This window comes from Mytilus galloprovincialis, chromosome 2 (genome assembly GCF_965363235.1).
Source record: "Mytilus galloprovincialis chromosome 2, xbMytGall1.hap1.1, whole genome shotgun sequence".
In the NCBI taxonomy this organism is placed as follows: Eukaryota; Metazoa; Mollusca; class Bivalvia; order Mytilida; family Mytilidae; genus Mytilus; species Mytilus galloprovincialis.
Genome location: NC_134839.1, coordinates 15,237,616 through 15,265,377, shown reverse-complemented (window position 1 = coordinate 15,265,377; position 27,762 = coordinate 15,237,616). Strand labels below are relative to the sequence as shown.

At 31.5% G+C, this 27,762-nt stretch overlaps 2 protein-coding genes across 2 annotated transcripts; one reads left to right on the top strand and one right to left on the bottom strand.

Moving 5' to 3' along the window:
• Window positions 1-1,074: 1,074 nt before the first annotated feature.
• LOC143062972 (PAT complex subunit CCDC47-like) lies at window positions 1,075-27,131 on the bottom strand. Its single transcript, XM_076234855.1, has 13 exons — window positions 27,082-27,131; window positions 22,777-22,897; window positions 21,639-21,751; window positions 20,529-20,642; window positions 15,762-15,936; window positions 14,407-14,591; window positions 9,973-10,074; window positions 6,640-6,744; window positions 6,116-6,198; window positions 4,453-4,511; window positions 4,049-4,158; window positions 3,511-3,678; window positions 1,075-1,566 (listed from the first exon to the last, which is right to left on the bottom strand). Exons 2-13 carry the CDS (start codon window positions 22,892-22,894, stop codon window positions 1,495-1,497), a joined length of 1,404 nt encoding a protein of 467 aa, XP_076090970.1. The 5' UTR covers window positions 22,895-22,897; window positions 27,082-27,131; the 3' UTR covers window positions 1,075-1,494.
• On the top strand, window positions 12,557-13,431 carry LOC143061926 (uncharacterized). Its single transcript, XM_076233791.1, has one exon. It carries the CDS (start codon window positions 12,557-12,559, stop codon window positions 13,310-13,312), a length of 756 nt encoding a protein of 251 aa, XP_076089906.1. The 3' UTR covers window positions 13,313-13,431.
• Window positions 27,132-27,762: the final 631 nt, after the last annotated feature.

The following is a 27,762-nucleotide window of genomic DNA, read 5'->3' as shown; positions in this document are numbered from 1 at the left end:
ACGTGGTTACTGTAATCCTTTTTCATTTGCACTACATTTTCCTTTCATAAGCAAATTTTCGTCGGGAGATCAATATCTGATTCATTTAAATTAAATATTCAACTATATCTCCTTTAAAATAAAATCATGGTACATTTTGGATGTAATTGCTAGTTACATATAAAATATTATATTTCTAGTCACATTGACAAGTCCAATAACCAAACTAATTCATTAGCAAGTTATTTCAAGGATATCAATAATGAAGTTGAAGAAATGTCTAAATTGCTGTCAATTTTGTACTCGAGATAGGAAAGGAAATTTCACTTGCAACATAGTAGATATTTGAAACAGTAAAACTACCTCTTGAGTTTGTTATCCATTATTGTTTTACAGATGACAACAGATATGTTGCAATTCTTCCAACCTCAATTTCATTCTCGTATCCTCAAAATAGGCCCATCTTATAGACTTAAAACCAGGTGTGTTCTTTCATGAGCAAAACTATGGTTGCCACATGTGCTTGGACCACCAGTATTTTGGTAATGTTCATGTTACTTAGTCTTTAGCTTTCTATATTGTGTTTTGTACACTGTTGCTTGCCAATATGTCTCTTCGATTTTTTGTCATGGTGTTGACAGTTAATTTTCTACTTTTGACTTTGAATGTCCCTCAAGTATCTTCTGCTATCTCTCTTAAAGCAATAAGAATAAATATTCTTTATACCACAAGGCTTTGTCGCTCACCTTGATATATGGGATTATGAACAATGACTTATCTCAAACCCTTTTATACTTAATAACTATACAAATAAGATGTGGTATGATTACCAGTGAGAAAAATTTCCACCAGAAAGTAATGATTTAGATGTTAGCAACTGCAGAGCATTGCACAGCCTTCAACAATAAGCAAAATCTATACCGTGTAGTAAGCCAAACAATTTCTATGGTATTGAGATGTGCCAATGCTAGAACAATTGAATACCAAATATCACTGACCTACCACTAGTAGTTTCCTATAAACTGATCTAATCACAAATTAATACATTGTTGATGTTCAATAACGATTGATGCATTCAAAAAGTGAATAAATGAACACATGTAAAATATTTTATTTAAAATCTCTGATCACATTTAAATGTAAACTATATACAAAAGGACATACATATATTATAATAACACTTATAATCAGTTCTGATTAAGAACAGCCAACTCACATCACTTTTCAAGTGTGTCTATGTAATACATGTCTATGATAAAACAGTCAAAAAATGCAAAAGTTTGTAGCTGCAATGAAATTAATTTTCACTGATAAGAAATAAAACCATGTTCATAATATGAATAGAAAGCAATATGAAACAGAATAAAAATATGTGTGTAGGTAGTAGGGTACAACAAATAAGCTAATGATTTTACTTCATAGCTATACACTATGTCTCAGAGATATTTCTACATAGCCATACAGTATGTCATAAAGACATTTCTACAAGGCCATACACTATGTCACATGACATTTTTACATGGCCTTGACTTTCATCATCTTCATTTTTGGCTGTTTCCTTTTGGCTTCTCTTCTACTATCTCTCTCCTACAAAAAATATTGAAAAGATATAAAACTATCCTTATGCTTACATTATTCTACAACCATTGCAGTATTAGAATGTATAAATGATCAGACAATGTTTTGGTATTGATAACATTTGTCTTGTGAAATTTTACCTTATTTGGCTTTAAAATTTTACCTTATTTGGCTTTAAAATTTTTTGATTCAAATGTGATTGGTAATTTTTTTTGTAGACAAAAGGCAGTACAAAATTTAAATGCTGATATCTGTGATGATTTTATTCAAAAGTTTTTTTTCCATAGTTGTAAACAAAAAAATATGCTTGTACCAAGTCAGGAAATGACAGTTGGTTTTTACATTCATTCAATTGGTTGACATTTGATTTTGTCAGGTTTTACTGACTTTCAAATTTTTGAATTTATCTTTGAGTTCAGTCTTTGTGTTAATACTTTTTTAAAGAAAAAAGGCATTGCCATAAATGTCACTGTCAAACGTATTCAATGGCAACTTTTTTAATTTCCAGTATATTCTATACCTTCTTTTAAGCATATCGTTAGTAAACACAGTATTTGACATTTTCATTATAGATGCATGTTCTTTCTAACATGTTATAAAAATATTAAATAACCAGTGTTTCAACCATTACACTTTAAGTAAGATTAACAGATCAACCATAAAAAATATGTATTAAATGAATCAAGGAAATGATATTTACTGTTCCACAAAAACATGCTATTACAGGGCTATGTTTTTGCATTATATATAAAGTTATATATTTAAGGTAGCACAATACAAAGATTTTTTTACTTCCAATCACTAACCTTTAAAATGCTGTAACTTTCTTATGAATGCATAGAAAATAATAAAAGAGGTATATATAGATAGATAAAAGATTTATCTTTTAAATGAATGCAATATTTTTATTATGCAATCATTGTGTAATCAATTATTATGTAATTAGTGGCAAAATCTGGGTAAGTTCACTTGAATGAATTTAGCTCTATCATCTCTTTAACTATACAGAAAATTTTAACAAAATCTTAATCAACACATTTTGGGCTTCAAAAGGGTGTCTCAGATTGTCTCTATTGTATTCCATTCTCTCATAAATCTCTAATTAGTGTAAACATCCTAACCACATAAAAGAAGATAATGATTAATTAGGTGTAAAATTTGTTCTATACATTCTATCTGAAATCTGAGACACCCTTTTGTAGATAATGACCATAGGAACAACATATAATAAAATCAACCCTCTAGGGATACCTATGCAGAAGCTAATTTCATTTGAAAGTGGAAATTTGGTGAAAAATATTTTAGACACAGTTAACATTATAATTGGTTACATAATTGTTGCATAATACTAACATTGCATTTATTTGAAAGAGTTATCTGTTAGCTATCCAAAACTACCACTTTTATAAATTTTCAAGCTTTATTAAGAAAGTTACAGCATTTTAAAACTTGGGAGTTGGAGTTATAAAATCTTTGTATTGTGCTACCTTAAGAGTTACATAAATTCAAAAATAACATAAATCAATAAACTGAATGCATATAAAGTATTTACATATATTTGACCTAAGTATATGTGTAAACATAATTTTGTAACAATAATCTGCTCAGAAAAGTATCAATGGCACTTCCCCAGAAATTATTAAATATTAAAGTATTAATTTTGATTAATTATAACACCTGGGATATAAATTTTCATGGAAAGTATTTTCTAAAGGCTTGTATGCAGACTATTGTAGAACCACAAAATCAAATATCCACAAAAATAAATTGTTTCCTTAATTCATAAAAATTGATACCCATGAAAATTAATTAACATTGAGTATTATCCTTTAATCAGAAACGCTCAGTTCAAAATAGTTCAAAGTCAAACAAGTACAAAGTTGAAGAGCATTGAGGACCAAATATAACAAAGACTTGTGCCAAATACGGCTAAGGTAATCTACAAGCGTTTACCTCCAATTTTCTAGCTTTGTCAGGATCTTCTTCAGCCATCAACCTTTCTTTCTCCACTCTTCTTTTCTCTTCACGTCTTTGCTGAGCTTGTTCCTGACGTTGTTGATGAGTTGCTTTTTCAAAAACTTCTTGCATCTTCTGACGTTTCTTGTCTGCTTTAGCCCTAGCCTTAAAATGAGAAAGAATAACTTTGCTATTATATTTTATTGATCACAGTTCAAAGTTAAAATCCCCTATCACAAATAGATAATGTGTCATAATTTAAGTTTCTTCATAATATAAGTTCCATTTGGAAGAACTATTCTGTAATATCATTTCCACTGGAACAAATATTACTTCGCAAATAAAACAATATTCATTTTTTACGGAATAAAGGGTAGAGAATTTGTTCACACCATTACAGATAGTATGCATTGTTTTTAACAAAATTTGCAGAGGAACTCAGCCAGGTGAACAAATATATTTTGGAATTACCAAAATTGCATTGCCTTTACTATGCAATTTACAAAATTTAATTTATCTATCATAAATATCTTACCTCTTTTCCCAACTGAAGACGGCTGACTTTATCCACACAGTACAGAACCAGTTTAAGAAGTGGTAACATATTCTCCATATCTGTAGGTTTACATTTTCCTTTACCAGGAACTGCAAATGTATTTAAAAAAAACACCTAAATATATGTCCTTAAATGAATATCTATAAAACTATCTTACACTTACAATAATGAAAAAAATAAGATTTGGATTCTAAAAGAATGAAGAAAGTTATGTTACTTTCTGATGTCAAATATTGATACATGAATTTGTATTAAAATAATGCCTATTCTGTTTTTGTGTTTGTAATAATTATTTGTATAGTTGTACATTTACAAACAAGCTGAAATGTAAATTTTTTCAGTAGTCTAAAATATTGCTGAAATAGTTCGAAAAATTGACTTACCATTGAAACAGAAAGTCAGTACTGGCTTGACCTCTGGAAGTTTTGACGTTTGGCTATCGCTGAAAAAAAGTTTCAAATATAATGATAAAAAAAAATAGTCCCAATTTCCATTTTTTCACAAATTTTCATAAGTATGTAATTTTTCTAAATAGATTTAACAACTAGAGGCTCTCAAGAGCCTATATCGCTCACCTGACTCTACTTGGGTTTTTGAAATCATATAAAAACAGATAAAATTTGACTACAAAGTAACAACACTTGGCCAGCACCTCATAAAGAAAGGATTATTCATGCTATGTTTGATTTCATTCAATTCCTTGGTTCTCTAGAAGAAGACTTTTGTATGCATTTCCTAAGGGTCCTATGTTAAACTAAGCCCCCACTTGCAGCCATCTTGGATGATGGATCGAAGACAAAGTAACAACACTTGGTCAACATCTCATAAGGAACATTCATGCTATGTTTGGTTTCATTCCATTCAGTGGTTCTCTAAAAGATGTCATTTGTATGCATTTCCCATAGGGTCCTATGTTAAATTAAGTCCCCTCCACTGGCGGCCATCTTGGATGATGGATCAGCTACAAAGTAACAATACTTGGTCAGCACCTCATAAGAAAAATCTATTCCATGTTTGATTTCATTCCATTCAGTGGTTCTCTAAAAGAAGTCATTTGTATGAATTTCCCATAGGGTCCTATGTTAAACTAAGTCCCCCACTGGCGGCCATCTTGGATGATGGATCGGCTACAAAGTAACAACACTTGGTCAGCAACTCATAAAGAACATTCATGCCATGTTTGGTTTCATTCCATTCAGTAGTTCTCTAGAAGAAGTCATTTGTATGCATTTCCCATAGGGTCCTATGTTAAACTAAGTCCCCCGCTGGCGGCCATCTTGGATGATGGATCACCTACAAAGTAACAACACTTGGTCAGCACCTCATAAGGAACATTCATGCCATGTTTGGTTTCATTCCATTAAGTGGTTCTCTAGAAGAAGTCATTTGTATGCATTTCCCATAGGGTCCTATGTTAAACTAAGCCCCCCTCTGGCGGCCATCTTGGATGATGGATCGGCTACACTTGGTCAGCACCTCATAAGGAACATTCATGCCATGTTTGGTTTCATTCCATTCAGTGATTCTCTAGAAGAAGTCATTTGTATGCATTTCCCATAGGGTCCTATGTTAAACTAAGTCCCCCGCTGGCGGACTTCTTGGATGATGGATCGGCTACAAAGTAACAACACTTGGTCAGCACCTCATTAGGAACAATCATGCCATATTTGGTTTCATTCCATTCAGTGGTTCTCTAGAAGAAGTTCAAAATGTAAAAAGTTAACAACGACGACGACAGACGACGGACGCCAAGTGATGAGAAAAGCTCACTTGGACCTTCAGGCAAGGTGAGCTAAAAAAAATCATTATTTTATTACCATTTCTGTTAAAATAATTTTTTTGTGATTTAAATGATAGGTTGTAAAACTATGGTTAAGTTGAATAAAATCTTGAGGCTACAATAAAATAACAGACATTTCTAGAAATTCATTTATAGGTCAACATCTACTTTCATTATACAATTTGTTAATTTCATAACTTTTAGAGTCAAGAATCATTACATATGCCTAATCCCTATTTTCATTTAAATCTTTCACTCTAACTTACTCCTGAGCTTTTGGTCCACTGTATTGATCAGAAAAATGCATGAACTCCACCAGACTCTCATATTTATTTAGAACACTTGTCACCTATAATGAAATAGAAACTTTACATAGTACAGCCTGCATATCTCTGTAAAAACATGAATTTTATGCATATTTTCTGTTGTAACTATAGTAAGCACTATTTGCATTGTTAAATTGTTGAACTTTTTTAATTGAGCATTTTTTTTCCCTCTTCAACCTTGATAAAGAAGGCTTTTTGGATCATCAAAGACCAAGGAAGTAATTTCCTGCCATTTTTATAAAATTGCATATGAATTCTTATTCTTTTATTTTTATTTATTTTAAGCAATAATCTATATTTTTCTATAAAATTAAAAATATGTTTTCACAACAAAAAATGTTCGTTACCAGGATGACTCATAATTTAAAATTTCAAAATACTCTTATGTCCCTACACTTTAAAACTGACTCATTTTTTTTTTTAATTCAAGTACATATGTAATCAATAATATTTCTGTACATTACCTTTTTATCGAGAACTGTGACAGTTGCCTCCCCTATCTCACTCAATATTTGATAAGAACTACTGAGATCATATTTCTCTCCATTCTTCTTTTCAGTAAACTGGCTCTAAAACAAAAAGCACAGAATGAATGAGGTTCTGGATAGGGTTTACAGAATATAGAATAGCGGACAAGAAGTACAGAATGAATGAGGTTCTGGATAGGGTTTACAGAATATAAAATAGTGGACAAGAAGTACTGAATGAATGAGGTTCTGGATAGGGTTTACAGAATATAAAATAGTGGACAAGAAGTACAGAATGAATGAGGTTCTGGATAGGGTTTACAGAATATAAAATAGTGGACAAGAAGTACAGAATGAATGAGGTTCTGGATAGGGTTTACAGAATATAAAATAGTGGACAAGAAGTACAGAATGAATGAGGTTCTGGATAGGATTTACAGAATATAAAATAGTGGACAAGAAGTACTGAATGAATGAGGTTCTGGATAGGGTTTACAGAATATAAAATAGTGGACAAGAAGTACAGAATGAATGAGGTTCTGGATAGGGTTTACAGAATATAAAATAGTGGACAAGAAGTACAGTGTGAATGAGGTTCTGGATAGGGTTTACAGAATATAAAATAGTGGACAAGAAGTACAGAATGAATGAGGTTCTGGATAGGGTTTACAGAATATAAAATAGTGGACAAGAAGTACTGAATGAACGAGGTTCTGGATAGGGTTTACAGAATATAGAATAGTGGACAAGAAGTACTGAATGAATGAGGTTCTGGATAGGGTTTACAGAATATAAAATAGTGGACAAGAAGTACAGAATGAATGAGGTTCTGGATAGGGTTTACAGAATATAGAATAGCGGACAAGAAGTACAGAATGAATGAGAATCTGGATAGGGTTTACAGAATATAGAATAGCGGACAAGAAGTACAGAATGAATGAGGTTCTGGATAGGGTTTACAGAATATAGAATAGTGGACAAGAAGTACAGAATGAATGAGGTTCTGGATAGGGTTTACAGAATATAAAATAGTGGACAAGAAGTACAGAATGAATGAGGTTTTGGATAGGGTTTACAGAATATAAAATAGTGGACAAGAAGTACAGTGTGAATGAGGTTCTGGATAGGGTTTACAGAATATAGATTAGTGGACAAGAAGTACTGAATGAATGAGGTTCTGGATAGGGTTTACAGAATATAGAATAGTGGACAAGAAGTACAGAATGAATGAGGTTCTGGATAGGGTTTACAGAATAAAGAATAGCGGACAAGAAGTACAGAATGAATGAGGTTCTGGATAGGGTTTACAGAATAAAGAATAGTGGACAAAAAGTACAGAATGAATGAGGTTCTGGATAGGGTTTACAGAATAAAGAATAGCGGACAAGAAGTACAGAATGAATGAGGTTCTGGATAGGGTTTACAGAATATAAAATAGTGGACAAGAAGTACAGAATGAATGAGGTTCTGGATAGGGTTTACAGAATAAAGAATAGCGGACAAGAAGTACAGAATGAATGAGGTTCTGGATAGGGTTTACAGAATATAGAATAGCGGACAAGAAGTACAGAATGAATGAGGTTCTGGATAGGGTTTACAGAATATAGAATAGTGGACAAGAAGTACTGAATGAATGAGGTTCTGGATAGGGTTTACAGAATATAAAATAGTGGACAAGAAGTACAGAATGAATGAGGTTCTGGATAGGGTTTACAGAATATAGAATAGCGGACAAGAAGTACAGAATGAATGAGGTTCTGGATAGGGTTTACAGAATATAAAATAGTGGACAAGAAGTACAGAATGAATGAGGTTCTGGATAGGGTTTACAGAATATAAAATAGTGGACAAGAAGTACTGAATGAATGAGGTTCTGGATAGGGTTTACAGAATATAAAATAGTGGACAAGAAGTACAGAATGAATGAGGTTCTGGATAGGGTTTACAGAATATAAAATAGTGGACAAGAAGTACAGAATGAATGAGGTTCTGGATAGGGTTTACAGAATATAAAATAGTGGACAAGAAGTACAGAATGAATGAGGTTCTGGATAGGGTTTACAGAATATAGAATAGCGGACAAGAAGTACAGAATGAATGAGAATCTGGATAGGGTTTACAGAATATAGAATAGTGGACAAGAAGTACAGAATGAATGAGGTTCTGGATAGGGTTTACAGAATATAGAATAGTGGACAAGAAGTACAGAATGAACGAGGTTCTGGATAGGGTTTACAGAATATAGAATAGTGGACAAGAAGTACAGAATGAATGAGGTTCTGGATAGGATTTACAGAATATAGAATAGTGGACAAGAAGTACTGAATAAAGGACAAAAAAAGAAAGAATGGTTAAAAAACAGACCCCAACAAGAATGTGTCCAAAGTACTTGGATGCCCCACTCGCACTATCATTTTCCCTGTTCAATGGACCGTGAAATTGGGTAAAAATCAAATTTGGCATTAAAATTAGAAAGATCATACCATAGGGAACATGTGTACTTAGTTTCAAGTTGATTGGACTTCAACTTCATCAAAAACTACCTTGACCAAAAACTTTAACCTGAAGCGGGACAGACGAACGAACGAACAGACGGATGGATGAACAGACCAGAAAACATAATGTAGGTATCGTAGGTGGGGTATAAAATATAAAATATCAATAAAAATGATAAAAGAATAAAGACCCTCATGTATTAAATTGTGTTGGCATGATTTAAAAGCAATATCCAATCATAATATGATCTTTAAAATGTAGTCCTGTTATTTTTCCAAATTAGTAATAACATGGAATTATAATGTTATCGACCTTTCTTCTATACAAATACAGGTGCACATAGTATACAAAGTGATATAATTATTGTATATGTTTACTGTCTCCTGATACAATACTTCTGTTGCTAAAGAATGGTCATGTTCAAACTACTGTTTATGTCACAGTTCAATTTAAGGACCTTATCTTTGTTCGTGTTTAAGTCATGTCTATTTCATTCAAAAACAAAACTAAGTAAAAATCACTATTTATATAAGTTCAATGTTAAATTGCAGGATTAAAGCAATATTCCTACAGTGGAGGAAGATATTAAATTTATTTTTACTCACTACTAAACAGGAGAAAAGCTCAGCCCCTATACAAATGTTGTACATCTAACTTTTTTTTATTTTATTCAGCATTACAATGATTTAAAGTTGGCAAAGTTTTATAATTTAAGGACTAGACAGCCTGTTATAAAAAAGACAATCGTTGTCTGGTTTCAACAATTCTTTCAGCAATGCAAATGCTTTTGAGATGCTCAAATATCTACATAATTAAGAGTACATAAAATCTTACGAGATCAACCATATCTTTATGTATCTTGGCACAGGAACGTTTGGTGGCAACAGCAAATACAAACTTATCCATCACCTTGGGATCCATATCTATCTGTACCATCTAATATAAATAATGAGAAATTAAAAGAATGATTAGATAACTCACTCAAATTTACAAAATAATTTGAAACATATTTGGCTAAGATTGCTTGTTGTTCTTTATCTGTGTAGTTTATAAAGATAAACATATCCTTAATTCAGGAGTCATTTTGTAACAGAGTAAACTATGCAGAATATAGTGACTCAGTGTTAGCAGACAGTTACGTGTATACATGAAGTTGGACTGGCGACTCCTAAATGTATTCAATATTTTAGACATTTCTTGCTTTTTAGTGCTAAAATATTGAGATTGATTAATGAATATCGTCATTTGGTTCCTGTTGGCGAGTTGTGTCCTTGGCAATGAAACCACATCTTTTATTTTGTTTTTATTATTGAATTCTTTTGAGAAAAACAAATACTGAAATACTGAAAAACAAGAGAAAGATCTTAGAAATGAAATCCTTATTTTGGAAGAAAAGGTAGATGAAGGTTCAATACAGATTTTGGAAAATAAAAAATGTGAATTAGAAAATATAAGAAAAGAAAAAATTAAAGGGAAGATAATTCGATCAAGAATACAATGGGTAGAAGAGGGTGAAAAACCTACTAGCTATTTTTGTGAGCTAGAATCAAAAAATTTTACAAATAAGATAATACCAAAAGTAGAAAAAGAAAATGGAGATGTAATTTCAAAACAAAAAGATATTTTAAAAGAAGTAAAATCTTTTTATGAAAATTTGTACAAGAATAAAGACAAGTCAAAGGGAGATAAATTCAGTAAACTTAAAGAAGGATTGAAAGATATAAAATTAAAAAAACTAACTGATGATGAGAAAAAAAATCTTGAAGGTGAAATAACAATTGAGGAAGCTGGTTTGATATTGAAAAATATGAAAAATAATAAAACACCAGGATCTGATGGTTTCTCCACAGAGTTCTTTAAATTTTTTTGGAAAGATTTGAAAATTTTTGTTGTAAACTCCTTGAACTACAGTACTGAGATTGGTGAACTATCTGTTACGCAAAAACAAGGAATCATTACATGCCTGCCGAAGGGAAATAAGCCTAGACATTTCTTAAAAAATTGGCGACCTATATCTTTATTAAATACAGTATATAAAATTGGCTCTGGAGTTATAGCAAAACGCTTTAAAACAGTTTTAGATAAACTGATAGATTTCGATCAAACTGGATTTATTAGTGGGAGATATATTGGAGAAAATCTTCGTTTAATTTATGATATTATGCAATTTACTGAGGAAAAAGATATTCCAGGACTTTTGCTGCTCATAGATTTCGAAAAGGCATTTGATTCGATTTCTTGGGAATTTTTAACCAGTGTCTTGAAGTTGTTTAATTTTGGAGAATCAATAATTAATTGGGTTAAAGTTTTTTATAACAATATCAAATCAGCTGTAAACCAGGGAGGACATCTATCAGAATTTTTTTCTATAGAACAAGGCTGTAGACAAGGTGATCCCTTGTCGCCTTATATTTTTATTCTCTGTGCTGAGATATTAGCACTAAAAATACGAAATAATGATAAGATAAATGGTATTACAATTACGCAAGTTGAGCACAAACTTTCACAATTTGCTGATGACACATCTCTTATTTTAGATGGTAAAGAAGAATCTTTGAATGAAGCATTAAATGAATTAGATTGGTTTGGAAATATATCTGGTTTAAATATTAATTTTTCTAAAACACAAGTTATTTGGATAGGAAATAAAAAGTATAGTAATGAGGTATTATGCCAAAATAGAAACCTTACATGGGCAGAAACATGTTTTAAGGTATTAGGTATAAGCTTTGATGTTAATCTTGATAGAATTGTAAAAATTAATTATGATGAAAAAATTGTACAAATTAAAGGTGTAATAAGACAATGGTCAAAACGAAATCTTACTGTTATTGGTAGAATTACTGTAGTAAAGACATTGATATTGCCTATTTTAAATCATTTGTTTATATCCTTACCAAATCCAAGTGATGATATTTTAAAAAATGTTATTCAACTTATGTACAATTTTATATGGAGTTCACCAATTGATAGAATCAAGAGAGATGTTTTACAAAATGATATTGAAGATGGTGGACTCAAAATGATAAATCTTAGTGCATTTATTTTAGCACTGAAGTGTACATGGATAAGGAGATTATTTAAAACAGACAACAAATGGCAGAATATTTTTTTGTCAAATGTTCATGTAGAACTTGAAAAATTTTATGGTTGTGGAAGTGTTTATATCCAAAAATTACAGCAACATATCAAAAATAAATTTTGGCAAGATGTTCTGAAAGCATGGCAACTTCTTAGAGAAAAAGATGAATATGACAGTTGGGAATGCTTTCTTGCTAGTCCAATCTGGCTTAACAATAATATAAAGGTAGCAAATAAACCTATTTTTTATAAAGATTGGTTTGAAAATGGTATAAGATTTATAAATGATATTGTAAATGAAGATGGGACATTTTTCTCTCATCAAAAGATAGAAGAAATGTATCAGATAAATGTGAATTTCATGAGATATAATAGTATTATATCTGCTATACATCAAGCATCAAAATCATTTGTGGGAAAAAACCACAAATTAGAACTACCTTTAATTCCATCTGCTATTAAAAGACTTGTAAAAAGTTCAAAAGGATCTAAAGATATGTATATTGTTTTGAATAAAAATGGAAGTGTTCCCACTAGTCAGTTAAGATGGACTGAAATTTTTGGCTTTGATCAAAATCATTGGAAAAAAATTTATAAACTGCCATTTGTTGTCACAAATAATACTAAGTTACAGTGGCTACAGTTTAGATTCAATCATCGAATCTTAGCTACAAACAAATTTCTTCATAAAATTAAGATTTATGATAATCCAAATTGTACATTTTGTAATAGAGAAATTGAAACATTAGAACATTTATTTTGGGAATGTGAACATACACAATTATTATTAGAACAGATTGAAAATTGGTTTCTAACCAATGGAATTAGTGTACTTTTTACAAAAGAAGTTTTTCTGTTTGGTAACACTGCAAAAATATCAAAAGGCAATGCAGAAAATACTCTTTTTTTTACCATAAAGCAATATATTTATAATTCCAGATGTTTTAAAAAAAAACTGACAATAAACTCAGTAAAAGAAAAGATAAAATATGTGTATGCAATGGACAAAAATATTGCTATGAAAAACAAATGTGAACATCAGTTTCTCAGAGAATGGAATGCTTTTGATATATTACTTAGCATGCTTAGTTAAGTACAAAACTGTATATACATGTTATAAATGAAAATGCTGTATTTACTATACTAAAATAGAATTCAATTTCTAGATGCATTATATTGAAAACTCACCACACTATTCTCTCTCACTCTCTTTCTCTTTCTATCTCTCTCTCTCCGGTGTTCAAACTGCTTTACTCTTTATTTTATATTTGTATATTTAAAAAAAAAAAAAAAAAAAAAATTTGCTTCCTAATAGAAAGATGTATTGATTAGATAATATCTATAGATTTATATGTTATATATTGCTATTATATTTGTGTATATTATGTTGTAAATTGGAAGTTATAAATAATAAAAATAAAAAAAAAAAATACTGAAATACTGTATATGTTGGGAATGATTAAAGAATGGGTTCGACTGGTGGAGTACTCAGTCTAGTTCATGTCTTTGAGTATGATTTAGTTTATGCTCGAGTACAGAACAGCTCAATGAGAATGGGTGAGATTGGGATCGATGACTTTTCGGTATTTTAAATAATTAAAAATGCCTGAGTGAAATTCAATCAGTCTATATCAACGAACGTACAATGTATGAAGTTAAGCAGTTCTACAATTAAACATATTTGTTTAATTGTAAGTTTACTTTAATTAGAGTAGAAGACGACAAACACATACATACATATATTCCACAACTCAACTGCATCAAAGTGTGTCACAATTTTTCTCCATTGGAGACAGTTACATTAAATATTTTACCATTGGAAAATATACTTAACCAACTTATCTCTGTGGATACTTAATTTCCAGTTAGTCCCTTCAAACCAACTTCACAAGACTTGTTTCCGAAGTGTTCTTATTTCTTCATTCATTTTCCATTTACAAGAGAAGATCAAAATTATATTTATTTACAATGATTTATATTCATAAAAAAAAAATCTCGCAAATTGTGAAAATAAATCCCTTGAAAAATTTGTTCATTTGCCACATCAACAAGTTATCAACCAAATCTGGAATAGTTATTTAACAAATCTGTTGCCTGATAATCTATACTGTTACACACGGAAAATATAGATTTATTTTACTACAATGGGGTACATGTGTCCTTTGGTTATTTATTTTCATAACTTACAATTTGATCCGATACTGGTTTCATAAATCCAGCGATCGTACTAATGAGATCTTGTCTTTTGATAAGTTTTAATTCTACCAACATTCCCTCCACACATGACCGACCACTACACCATAAAGCATAAACATTCTCTGATTCTTTTATAAAAGTGCCTGACTGAGCTTCCTTACTTGTTCCATCATCACCTGAACATTATATAAAAAAAGAAAATATCAATAAACAGTACCGATTCTAAATGTATTTACAATTCACAGTACATGTTTTACACATTATCATACCATCATGGTTTAATTTTTCAATTTTACATATATGCTTATAGTTTGGCAATGTATAAATTCTACATGCTGTTGTTTCGTTTTTTTCTTATCATGCTCATGTGTATCAATTTCCATGGATTGAAGAAACATTGCATGGTCTGCACACAAGCCCACAGAACATTTTACATTTCGTTGAACCTTTGAATTTGTGGTTTACCTTTACCCATGATTAATAATGAATCCACAGTATTAATGCTTTTCTAATTTTGTTTATTATTGTGTGCTTTACATTTATGATAAATGAGCTTAATCAGTTAAGAGGAGATTTGACTCATGAAAGTTGTATAACACCACCATTTTTGTGTTTCTGCACCAATTTCGGCTATCTGGACCATGTGTTGTTTGGTGGTATTCGGTTGGTTGTTGCTAGCTGCTGCAGTCTGTTGTATTGATCAATATTTTAGTTAATTCATATTTGTCTATTTATGTTGTAATCTAAAACAGGATAAAACAATCCAATACCAGTAATACTCCACTTCAAACAAAGTTCTGGAAAAATATGGAACAATTCCCATAGGCGGATCCAGGGGGGGGGGGGCCCTGGGGGGCCGGGGTCCCCCCTTTCGTGGGAAAAATTTGGTTGATTATATAGGGAATCATTGAAGCATGACTGGAGCGGGCCCCCTCTTAGGTCAGTCAGCGGGCCCCCCCTTAGGAAAAGTTCTGGATCCACCACTGATTCCTGCAGAAGATGTGTAACTTCAAATAGTCTGGACTAAATGATCAAATGACTTTTAACCAAATACAGCCTTGTCCTTCTGACAAAAGTTTTCTAAAAAACTTACAATTATTGTGAATTCATTATTATTCATGGGATACCAATATTCGATGATTGTGTGGTATAAGATGTACCACAAATTTAAATGTTCAATGTGTATAAATTTTCTATAGGCTTGTATGCAGATAGACCTTAGTAAAACCACAAAATCAAATATCAAAAAAATACAAAGTTACTCAATCCACAAAAATTGGTTCCGACAAAAATTAATAAATCCACTGTACTAGTAATTTGAACTTTTAACTAAGGCCAAAACTTACCAACAATACTGAATTGTTCCTCTAGTATCTGTCTGTGTGAATTCAACCAAGCTTGAGCAAGTTTGTGATTGGTATTCTTCCCATGAAGGAAGTTTAATAAATACACACCAAGTCCAGCTAACATGAGTATTTCTATTACAAAACTATCCCAGTTTGTTCGAAGATGTTGTGGAACCTATTAAAATTCGTATGAATCAATAACTATATTATCATTAGTCACCATAAATTCATGCTACAGTCAGTAAATGTGTTCACCTCATATAATTCTAATACCAGTTCAGCTTCATAAGCAGTCTGCACCAAAAACTTTTTCAACTACTAGTCCGAAGACCAATATTCTGACATTTTTCTTATTGGTCCAAACAAAATTTTGCAAAAACTTACTAGTCCGAATGAAATTTTACTAGTCTGGGGCATCGGACTAGTGGCTAACCGTGCAGACTGCATAAGTACAAGATACAACACATTTGGAGCAAGATCGGCTTACACTTCCGGAGCACCTTTGGTTGGGTTCCTGTTGCTCAGTCTTTAGTTTTCTATGTTGTGTTTTGTGTACTATTGTTTGTCTATGGGTCTTTTTATTTTTCAGTCTCTTTAATCATTTATACAAAAACTATTTGGTTGGAAAGAAGTTTTTACATTATATATTCTATTCAAATCTGCCTGGTCTACTGGAATTTAGGTCAGCAATGAATTTCTAAAACATCAGTTTTTATTTATATGTGTATTTATTTGTGTGTGAAAAGTTACAAATTAAGTTTTTATTTAGACAATGTTTGCTCTGCCACACATGTTCTATCAAAATTTTCATAATAAGGAAGCCCTCTAGTTGAAATATGTAATTCTAATCATTACATATTTATACATAATCATGACTAATCATTACATATTTATACATAATCATGACATGACAAATAGTGTTTTATGTAACATTTCTTGAAGTCTACACAATAAGGTGTATTTCAAGTTATTTTAAAAACATTTATTTGCTAGGACTATTTGAAATGGTTTCATTTTCATTTCAATATGCTTATTCATGTATAAAAAATTGATGATCTAGTTGTTTTTGGTTTGAAATAGACTTTGAACAAAATATACCAAATCTAAACGACATCAATCAGGCCAACCTTAAAAATATGTTTGTTTGCAGTTTTCCGACTGTACCTTCAGACTGAAGGGTCGGTAGGTAGGAAAAATATTTTATTTTATCAGCCAAAATACAGTTTAAACAAGCAGTTACACTAAACCAAGTTTCTTGTGAAGAAAAAACCAGATGATCCGCAGGGCGCAGCTATATACGACCGCAGAGGTTGAACCCTGAACGGTTGGGGCAAGTATGGACACAACATTTAAGCTGGATTCAGCTCTAAATTTGGATTGTGATTAAATAGTTGACACAGCATAGGTTTCTGACACAGAATGAATGTGGTCTAATGAACTTAAAATTTTTTTTGCCTTTGAGCAATTCACTATGCTGCTGGATATTAATCCTCTCAAAAAAATGTTTGAAGAAATTTTCTTTTTATTTATGAAATCTGAAATGAGAAAAATTTACCCCCCCCCCCCCCCATTTTTTTTCACATCCCCCTTTCCCTTTTTCCAAAACTGATCTCAATTCAAATTCCTAATGGAGTTTGCAACAATAACTACTCATTTAAATACATCATAAAATATTAAAATGTAAAATAAAGTGCTTGTTATCACTGAATGGTAAAGATTGTTTTAATTTATCAGTTGGTAGTAAAAGTGAATATACATTGTATATTGTATAAAACAATGATTTAAGTTGATTCAACTACTATTCTGGACAAAGAAAGATAACTCCAATTGAAAATTTCTTGCTATTGCACAATATTGTGCAATTAGATATTTCTTGCTATTGCGCAATACTGTGCAATAGAAAATATTTGCTATTGCACAATACTGTACAATTGAAGATTTCTTGCTATTGCGCAATACTGTGCAATTGAAAATTGCTTGCTATTGCACAATACTGTGCAATTGAAGATTTCTTGGTATTGCTGAATACTTAATATAATAATTTTGGATCCTGATTTGAACCAACTTGAAAACTGGGCCCATAATCAAAAATCTAAGTATATGTTTAGATTCAGCATATCAAAAAAGCCCAAGAATTCAATTTTTGTTAAAATCAAACAGTTTAATTTTGGGCCCTTTGGACTTTAATGTAGACCAATTTGAAAACGGGACCAAAAATTAAGAATCTACATACACAGTTAGATTTAGCATATCAAAGAACATGAAGAACCCCAATTATTCAATTTTTGATGAAATCAAACAAAGTTTAATTTTGGATCCCGATTTGGACCAACTTAAAAACTGGGCCAATAATCAAAAATCTAAGTACATTTTTAGATTCAGCATATCAAAGAACCCCAAGGATTCAATTTTTGTTAAAATCAAACTAAGTTTAATTTTGGACCCTTTGGACCTTAATGTAGACAAATTTGAAAACGGGACCAAAAATTAAGAATCTACATACACAGTTAGATTCGGCATATCAAAGAACCCCAATTATTCAATTTTTGATGAAATCAAACAAAGTTCAATTTTGGACCCTTTGGGCCCCTTATTCCTAAACTGTTGGGACCAAACCTCCCAAAATCAAACCCAACCTTCCTTTTATGGTCATAAACCTTGTGTTTAAATTTCATAGATTTCTATTTACTTATACTAAAGTTATGGTGCGAAAACCAAGAATAATGCTTATTTGGGCCCCTTTTTGGCCCCTAATTCCTAAACTGTTGGGACCAAAACTCCCAAAATCAATCCCAACCTTCCTTTTGTGTTCATAAACCTTGTGTTTAAATTTCATTGATTTCTATTAACTTATACTAAAGTTATTGTATGAAAACCAAGAATAATGCTTATTTGGGCCCTTTTTTGGCCACTAACTCCTAAACTGTGAAACCAAAACTCCCAAAATCAATCCCAACCGTCCTTTTGTGGTCATAAACCTTGTGTCAAAATTTCATAGATTTCTATTCTGACACTTAAACTAAAGTTATAGTGCGAAAACCAAGAAAATGCTTATTTGGGCCCTTTTTGGCCCCTAATTCCTAAAACGTTGGGACCAAAACTCCCAAAATCAATCACAACCTTCCTTTTGTGGTCATAAACCTTGTGTTAAAATTTCATAGATTTCTATTCACTTTTACTAAAGTTAGAGTGCGAAAACTAAAAGTATTCGGACGACGACGACGACGCCAACGTGATAGCAATATACGACCAAAAAATTAAAATTTTTGCGGTCGTATAAAAACATTTTAAAACAACAAACACTGGACATGCTGAAAACCAACATCAAATGAACAGGCATTTTCAGATAAAAAACTTTTTAACCAAAACTGAAACTTTAACATAGTGTCATTATCCAATTTATGACATAAAATATGGTATAATTATTAAATACTGGAACACTTATAAACAAGGAATGTCATTATGACTAGAACTGTTTTAAAGATATATATTCAGACATGTATGCTTCTTGACTAGAATGTTTTCTAATAGAGTATTTTCATCAGAAAATGAGATATTAAAGATTTATAAGACAATGTATTAAAGAGTGTATTTTTAATAAAAAAAAATAACCATTGAATCTTCCTCAATTGAAAAAAAGGCAACTTGAAAAAAAAGTATTAAGACATTCGACTGTTTTCATATTCTAACAATATTTAATTATATGTGATAAGGTTATATTTTGCCAGGCTTTAATGAAAACCAAAGAAATCTAAAGTTTGGGGTGAAATCCATAGCACCCCATTAAAAGTAAATGGTCTGTACTGAAATGTTTTTAACGCATAAAAAAATTGACAGCATAGCTCCTAAGGACATGTTTTAATTGAATTCACACAGGCCACACAGTTTGGGTATATTTAATATTGTAAGAAAGAGAATAATTGCAATGAGTGGGGCAGCCCCCCTTATCCTAATGGAGCATACTCATTGCAATCGAAGATAGATTTAATATAGAGAGAGTATATTTATTTTTCAAGCTAACCATTCATTTTCTCTACATCTTTGTGTAGTTAGGGTTGCTTCTTATTGATTTGGTATGATCTATATCCATTAACATTTCAAATGAGCCCTTCCTCCGTACAGGCGTGTTTACAGATATCCATGAAGATTTAAGTCACGGAGGAGTGGTTTCATCTTTGTCGTCTTCACAACGATTTGTAGAAAATATGCCATACTTCAAGCTGCTGTCGAATTATTTAACCACTGAAATTGGTTCCATAAAGTCAGGCACTAAAGATTCTGTACCCGATTTGTTTGAGACAGAATGGTTATCGTGTCAGTTATGAATATCCGCTGCATCATCGTCAATGATATCATCACACATCATTACATGTGCCTGAATCTGTATAAACAGTTTACTAATAAACTTTTTTGTTTGTTATTTGTCTTAAAATTGACACGAGACGACAGCGTAAAGTACTCCTCCGTTACTTCATGGATACCTGTAAACAATTTCCATCAGCTTTATCATTAAATGGTCACATGAACGCTTGACGGGAAGCTAAGAAAAACCGAACTTGAAATGCGTAATTGACCCAGACTTTAAATCATTTCCGGAAAGGACCCAAAGTTTCGGATCGCGTCAATAGAAGTATTAAAAAAAAAATTTCTTCAAATATAAAGCAATAAAATTTTCACAGTCGGGAGGATTTTCAAGGGTTGGTCGGTAAACTGCAAACAAACAATATTTCAATTTAAGCCTCATATATGCATTAAATTTGTACTTACCTGATTAATTTTTAATTCTGGTATCTTTTCCTTTGGTTTTGTTGATTCACGGTCTTTATCAAAGCCAACAAACTCTTCCTCATCATTGAAATGTTCAAATTCATCATCTTCTGTCTGAAGCAAAGGTTATTAATACAGTTAGTTTAATAAACATTTAAATATGATCAAATGATATGTTAAATCTTTATTATTAATGTGCGTTCATAAATTGGATTTTTTTTCAATACATTAAATAGGCATGTAGCCTATTTTATAGCTGACTATGGCGTATGGGCTTTGTTCATTGTTGGGGTACGGTGACCTATAGTTGTTTATTTCTGTGTCATTTTGGTCTCTTGTGGAGATTTGACTCGTTGGCAATCATACCATATCTTCATTTTTTTATGTGTATGCAACTGTCCTAAGTCTGTATTGAAGGCAGTACATTGACCTATAACTGTTTACTTTTCTACACATTGTGACTTGGATGAAGTTTTGTCTCATTTGAACTACTACGACATCTTCTAATTTCTAGCGAATTGGTAAATAGACAAGCTCACAAACACATGTTTGTCAGAATGCACAATTCTGCATAGATTTATACTATAAATGGTATTCATACATACAAATGCTATTGTTTTCTATACAAGAGCTTGTAAGTCAAGTGATTGTCATAGGTTGCCGTCATAATTGTTTTTCGTTTAATGTTATATTTATTAGCCATTAGATTTATGGGTCTTGTTCATTGTTGAAGTCTGTACAGTGGCCTATATTCGTTTACATCCTCATCTTGTTTTCTTGGTACATATGTAGATACCTGTCTCATATACAATTCAGCAGTTGTGGATTTCTCTTTTTCCACCTGTGCCCACTCTAGCTATATTCTTTTTTGGGGGTAAAAATATTGATTAAAAATGCTTATGTACTTTTTCAATTGATTGTTCTTGTAAGTCTTTTGATTTATCAAAAGAAATTACATGCCCACTTCTATGGGTGGGCAGAGTGGGCAAGCTAGAAATTTTGCTCATGTGGTTCCCTCTCCCACTGTGGGCAGGTGGACAAAGCAAACTCCACCTCTCAAAGCTGTAGTGTATACACCATCTCCTTATTTGTATAAACATGTACATGTACCTCCACTGTAGCATCATCATCTTCATCTTCCTCTGCAACAGTTTCATCTACTTTCCTCTCAACTCTCTGTTCTTTTACTTCATCTTGTTTTGTATCTTCAAACATTACCTCATCTGAAAATAATTTATAAATTCATAATCATACATTATGCTTTTTTTCTATAGTTGTTAGCAGCATCATCATTTGTGTGTGAGCACATTGAAAAGTTTTAATGTTGAAGGAAAATGAGTAACACAAATAATTACATTAGTTGCAATGAATTAAATTGATTTCCCAGTGAAATAAAAACCGATGATTTCATACAATGTATGTGAAATAAACGTTGTTATTTCACTCCTCTAAAGTCATTGTACAATAGGTGTTGCCAAGACGTTGTAGATGATGTTGGATCAAAACTAATTGTGAATGAATAGAAAAAGATATAATTCCTTACATTTTAAAGTCATTTGCCAATGTAATAAAAAGAATAACTCATGACCGAACAACACTGATAATTATTAATCAGTTTATTGAAACATTTTTTGGTAGGTGGCATAATATTTTTCTGATCATCAAAATAAATGCTATCTAAAGGAAAGCTTGTTTTTTGTGAACTATGCATATTCTTGAATTAATGTGTCATTTGGTCATTTGTAAAATATTTTTCTATACTTGAATTATTTGATTAACTGTTCTATAACTATGTAACACCAGTTACACCACTGTCTCAGCTAGGGGAGGGTTAAGTGCTCACAAACATGTTTAACCCCAACAAATTCTTATATGTGCCTGTCCTAAGACAAGGACCATGTAGTTCAGTGGTCATCTTCGTTCAAGTCAGCCTTATTTGTTTTTCATAAATTTTGTCATTTTTTTTATTTTAATGAATATAGACTGAATAAGACAAACAATAACATTGAGTTTTTGGTTGTTTTTTGTAGTTCAGTCTTTAGTTTTCTAAAGTACATTTACCTTGAAGAGTTTTGTGCATTATTGTTTGTAAAAACTTATTACATTTTGTGGATCTCAAATAACACCCTAATATCAAACTAATCAATGCACCCTATTTTTTGTACACTGAAAAAATAATTATAAAATCAGTTAATGTATCAAGCTACTTTTCTTTTTTTAATCTGATACAATAATGTACAAAAGGTACCTTCATCAAGCTCCTCAAATTCAGCAAACTCATTGTCATCTATGTCTGCACCATGTTGATTACCAGCTGAAACAATTCCAACCACCAAAACAAACAGTCCTAATAAAACCAGCCTCATATTCTGTAAAACCAAATGATAAAAAAGTCATTTCACCACTTCTCAGTTACTGCCAGATACATGATTATTGATCTTAATTTATCATATGCATCTTCAGGAAAAATCTTAATTGAAGACAATGACTTTCAGTTCCTAAATTGAGCATCCATTTTGAGCAACAAAAACTTCTTCCTGTTTAAAGTATGTCCTTTGTATTAATATGAATGTAACAAAAGTGCACATATTGAAATGACCAGTTGGTACATTACTATAATCGAATCTTTAGGAGAGAGCTTATCAGCATAGGCCCCCCTTATGAAAAGTTCTGGATCCGCCACTGATCAGTTGTCTATAATCAAAGTTATCCAAAGAATAAATCAAACATGTTAAAGGCTTATTCCAATTGAAATGAATGTTTGAATGCTGATTTTTAATGATTAGGCATTTTAAAAAGCAATAATGTTTAATAATAAGGCCAACTAAAATTAATTAGTAGATTTTCATCCAAATTTTTGAAAAAAATGGGGTGGGTGGGAGGATTTTATTTTTTAAATTTTATTTCATATGAAACCTTTTTGTGACGAGTTCTTCATATATGCAATTGTAATGATAAGCTTATATCATGTATACACAAGTATGAGGAATCTTACATAATTTTTCAAATCCTTAAATAAATACTATCTAATTGCGGCTTTAAAAACTAAACAACAAAAAACGTGTGAGAAATGCTCTCTACAGTTGGACTACCTTCACTAAATGTATTAGGGTTTCAAAACGATGGTTTGTATTCCATTAAAATGAAGCAAATGCATTGGTATGCAACACATTTATTATGAGTACAGAATAAAATGAAAACTCGAACAGTGTTGAAATAATTGGGTTGGTACTTATGCAAGATGAAAATATAATTACTATGTAAAACTTGAACTTAATAAAAAAAAAAAGTTGTTGTTTAATGACTCTTTTATGTGTATTGGGACATTTGCTGTTTGTCTACATAAAAATAAAATGCGTATGTTAGTCAACTTTTTAAATTCAAAATACGGTCATAAATCTAACAAGTTTGTGCTTGTGTTTCAATATCTTTAATCCAGTCATGTTTTCTGTATCAATGGTTTCCACGAATCTGGCGCTTTGGATATTATTCACGGTTTAAATTTCCTGACACAAAGCCATTGCATAAATAAAAAAATCCGCAGTTTTCTAATCACAGAAATTTGTGACATACCGTGATTTGCGGTCTTGGAAACAGAGTGTTTCTTGTAACATGAATATTTCATGTCATTCTCGTAATCAATCTTTACTCTCGGAAGATGATGTTGTCATCATAGAGCAGCAGAATATGTCGACTTAATCATTTTGGTTAGATTTACTCGAGGTACAAAACCGAAATTTAAAACAGGTAGCTTTGAATGAAACGAAATTTTAACGGGTACCGGTAACGGAAATGTACAAAATCCGGAAATCGTAAATTTTATGAAATAAAAAAATTCGGGGCGGGCCGATTTCATTGGGGCGGGCGGGGATGAAAATCTATCAATTAATTTTAATTGGCCTAACATCCAGTCAGCGGTACTACTTGTACCAGTAATTTTTATTTACTTGAAGAAGTAAATTTAAATATACTTATTTAAGGCCAACTAAAATTAATTAGTAGATTTTCATCCAAATTTTTGAAAAAAATGGGGCGGGTGGGAGGATTTTATTTTTTAAATTTTATTTCATATTAAACCTTCTTGTCACGTGTTATTCATATATGCAAGTGTAATAATAAGCTTATATCATCTAAATACATCCATAAGGAATCGTGTATAAGACAATAATAATCAAAACCAAGGAGTAACCAAAGACTCATAAAACCAAAAGACATTTACATCAACAGTTACAAATAAAAGGTAGGAAACAACACGAACTCCATTAAAAACCAGGAGTGAAATCAGGTGCTCAGGAAGGGTAAGCATTTCCTGCACCGTATATGGCACCCGTCATGTTATTTCTTGGTTCAGTTCGGTAATGATGGAAGGTGGTTATGACTGAGGAAGAATATCACTGATATATGTTTGTCATAATGGCCAATCAGCTCATGATGGCGACCATAAAATTGCTTGAGTGATGACCTTAATTTGATTGATTCATAGCCCTGTCTTAGCAACTTTTGAGAAAGCAGTATTCCTCGTTCAACAAAATCAACGTACTTTGAGCTAGCTCTAGAGTAACGTTTCAATTGAGACACATATACTCCATATGCTGCTGCTGCTTTTTTCAAATTCGTAAATATATATCTCTGATTGGCAACCACTGTTCTACATGTAATTGCCACTTTAGAAACCTATTTTATAGTAAACAGCAGAAATGTGGAGAAATAGCGCTCTCTTCAGTTGGACTACCTACATCAACTGTATTTTGCTTTCTAAGCAATGTTTTGTTATCCTAATAAAATGAAGCAAATGCATTGGTATGCAACACGAGTACAACAAGTACAGAATAAAATTAAAACTCAAACAGTGTTGAAATAAAAGGGTTGGTCCTAAATATGCAAGATGCAAATATAATTACAATGTAGAACATAAAGTTTTTTAATGACTCTATCGTGGATATTGGGACAGAGGATGTTTACTGTTTTTTTATACAAAAAACGAAAGGCATGGCTAAATCTAAATCTAAGAGCTTGCTATAAATTAATAAATTAAAAATGCGTATGTTTGTCGATTTTCTGAACTCAATATACGGTCATCAATCTAAAAAGTTCATGCTTGTGTCAATTTCTTTTTTCCAGTCAAATGTGTTCCACGATTCTTACGCTTTTGGGTTTCATTCACAGTCCAAATTTCTTGACACAAAGTCGTTGTATAAATAAAATAAATTCAATGTTTTACTCACAAACATTTGTGTCATTTGTGACATACGGCGATTTGCGTTATTGGACACAGCGTATTACTCGTAACCCGTATATTTCACGCCCTTCTCGTAAATAATCTCTATTCTCGGTAGATGATGTTGTCATGATAGATTAGCAGAACATATCGACTTAATCATTCAGTAGGAATACTCTAAGAAATACGAAAACCGAAATTTGAAACAGGAAGTTTTACATGAAACGAAATTATCGACGGTTACCGGTAACGGAAATGAACAAAATCCGGAAATCGTAATTTTTCAAAAATAAAAAAAATCGGGGCGGGAAGATTTCAGAGGGGCGGGCGGGGATGAAAATCTATCAATTAATTTTAATTGGCCTAAGTAAATATGTAGGCTACTTATACAAGTGAAATTTATTTACTTGTATAGGGGAAAAAATGGCTAAGTTATGTCCCTTAGACATTCAGATTTTTTTTACTTATGTAAGTAAAAAAGTCATCCCATCTTCTTTTCTTAAATTCTTAAGATTTCTTTGCCCTTATCAAATTTTAAATTGTCTTCCCTTTCCATGCTTTGCAGATGTCTTTACTAATCATTTATGTGTAATTTCATGGACAATGCAAATCTCATTAGTCAATTATCTTCAGAGCACTGATCATTTACAAGCCCCCAAGGAGCAATTTTTGAAGGCCTTGCACAAATGCTTAAGATCTTTGCGCAATCAGTTTCTTTGTTGAATTTTAAATGAGATGAAACATTGAACTCTTATAAAAAATTATGAGCTAACTTCAGAAAAATCATTAAATGCACGTTTTTACATTTCAAAACTTGAGAATTTTTGTGGGATTGTAAAAATTTTTTACTTATACAAGTAAATTTTTGAGAAAATTAAGGGGAGATTATTCAAACATTATAATTCACTTAAATAAGTATATATATATTTTTTTTATCTCTTCAAGTAAATAAAAATTACTTGTACAAGTACAGTACCCCTGACTGACATCTGACAACATAAATGTTTGTTCTTTCTTTAAAGTCATAAGAAACGAGTGACTGGTGAAAAATAATGTACATCCAATTCTTGAACCAATGCATGTATATATCATAAACTTAGTCCTCTGTGCACGATTTTATCATTTTTTACGCAATACGTGTATAAATTATTTTTATTAGCTGGTTAGGGACGCCTTCCTAGGACATATTCCAAAATGGACTTTTTCTCAACATAAATCATACATTGACCGATTGAAAATATAGCCTGAGTGATTTGGGAATGTTTGCTATATGAAATGCGTTTATAAGTATGAAAATAAAGAGCAGTTTAGGTATTTAGGACGCAAAAAGGGCACCTGGATTTCTCGCTTTCCCTTTTCAATCAATGTGTCTTCTATTTTAGAGAGCTTCAATAGTTGACTTCCGTTACTTAAGCTATTTTCGTACCAAAGTTTTCTCGTCCCAAAGACCCACAGGTTTCTTGCATAACAGTACAGAGACAGAAAATTACAGAAAATTAGGCTATACTTTATCAAAACTTCTTCAAATAGTACATGTATATAATATGTATTCATGTTAAAAAGTCAGTGTTTAATTATTTTTAATTGTTTTAATATTACAACATTACATCTTTATCTTGGCAATTATTAATACAAGTACTGAAGTACTGAACATACATTTTAGGATGACCACAAGTTCTTGTAGATGATCAAATGCACTTGTCTCAGAAAAAAAAATCACATTTCTCTTAACCTGAAACTAAAGGTAATGTACAGATATATATTTTTTTTCTGAGACAAGTTCATGCGTGGATGACGAATAAATGACAGGAAATTCAACTTCACCTTGATATAAATCAGTTTACCGTGACTAATTCGCCGTGTGTTGTTATGTATTATATCAAAATAACAGTTACATGTATATATGATTTCCATCCATTTGTATATCATTCTATCTACTATCTAATAATAGTGCAATGCAAGTGCATGGTGGACACTTTTCTGTAAAAAATCGATTTTTTTTTCTTAAAGATTGGA

Excerpts from the sequence above, each read along its gene's own strand:
- LOC143061926 (XM_076233791.1), top strand. The coding sequence starts at position 12,557 with ATGTATCAGATAAATGTGAATTTCATGAGATATAATAGTATTATATCT.
- LOC143062972 (XM_076234855.1), bottom strand. The coding sequence starts at position 22,894 with ATGAGGCTGGTTTTATTAGGACTGTTTGTTTTGGTGGTTGGAATTGTT. Across the intron at positions 6,745-9,972 it reads ATAAAGATATGGTTGATCTC|AGCCAGTTTACTGAAAAGAA; the intron begins GTAAGATTTTAT and ends TTTTTGTTTTAG. Across the intron at positions 1,567-3,510 it reads ACAAAGCTAGAAAATTGGAG|GAGAGAGATAGTAGAAGAGA; the intron begins GTAAACGCTTGT and ends TATTTTTTGTAG.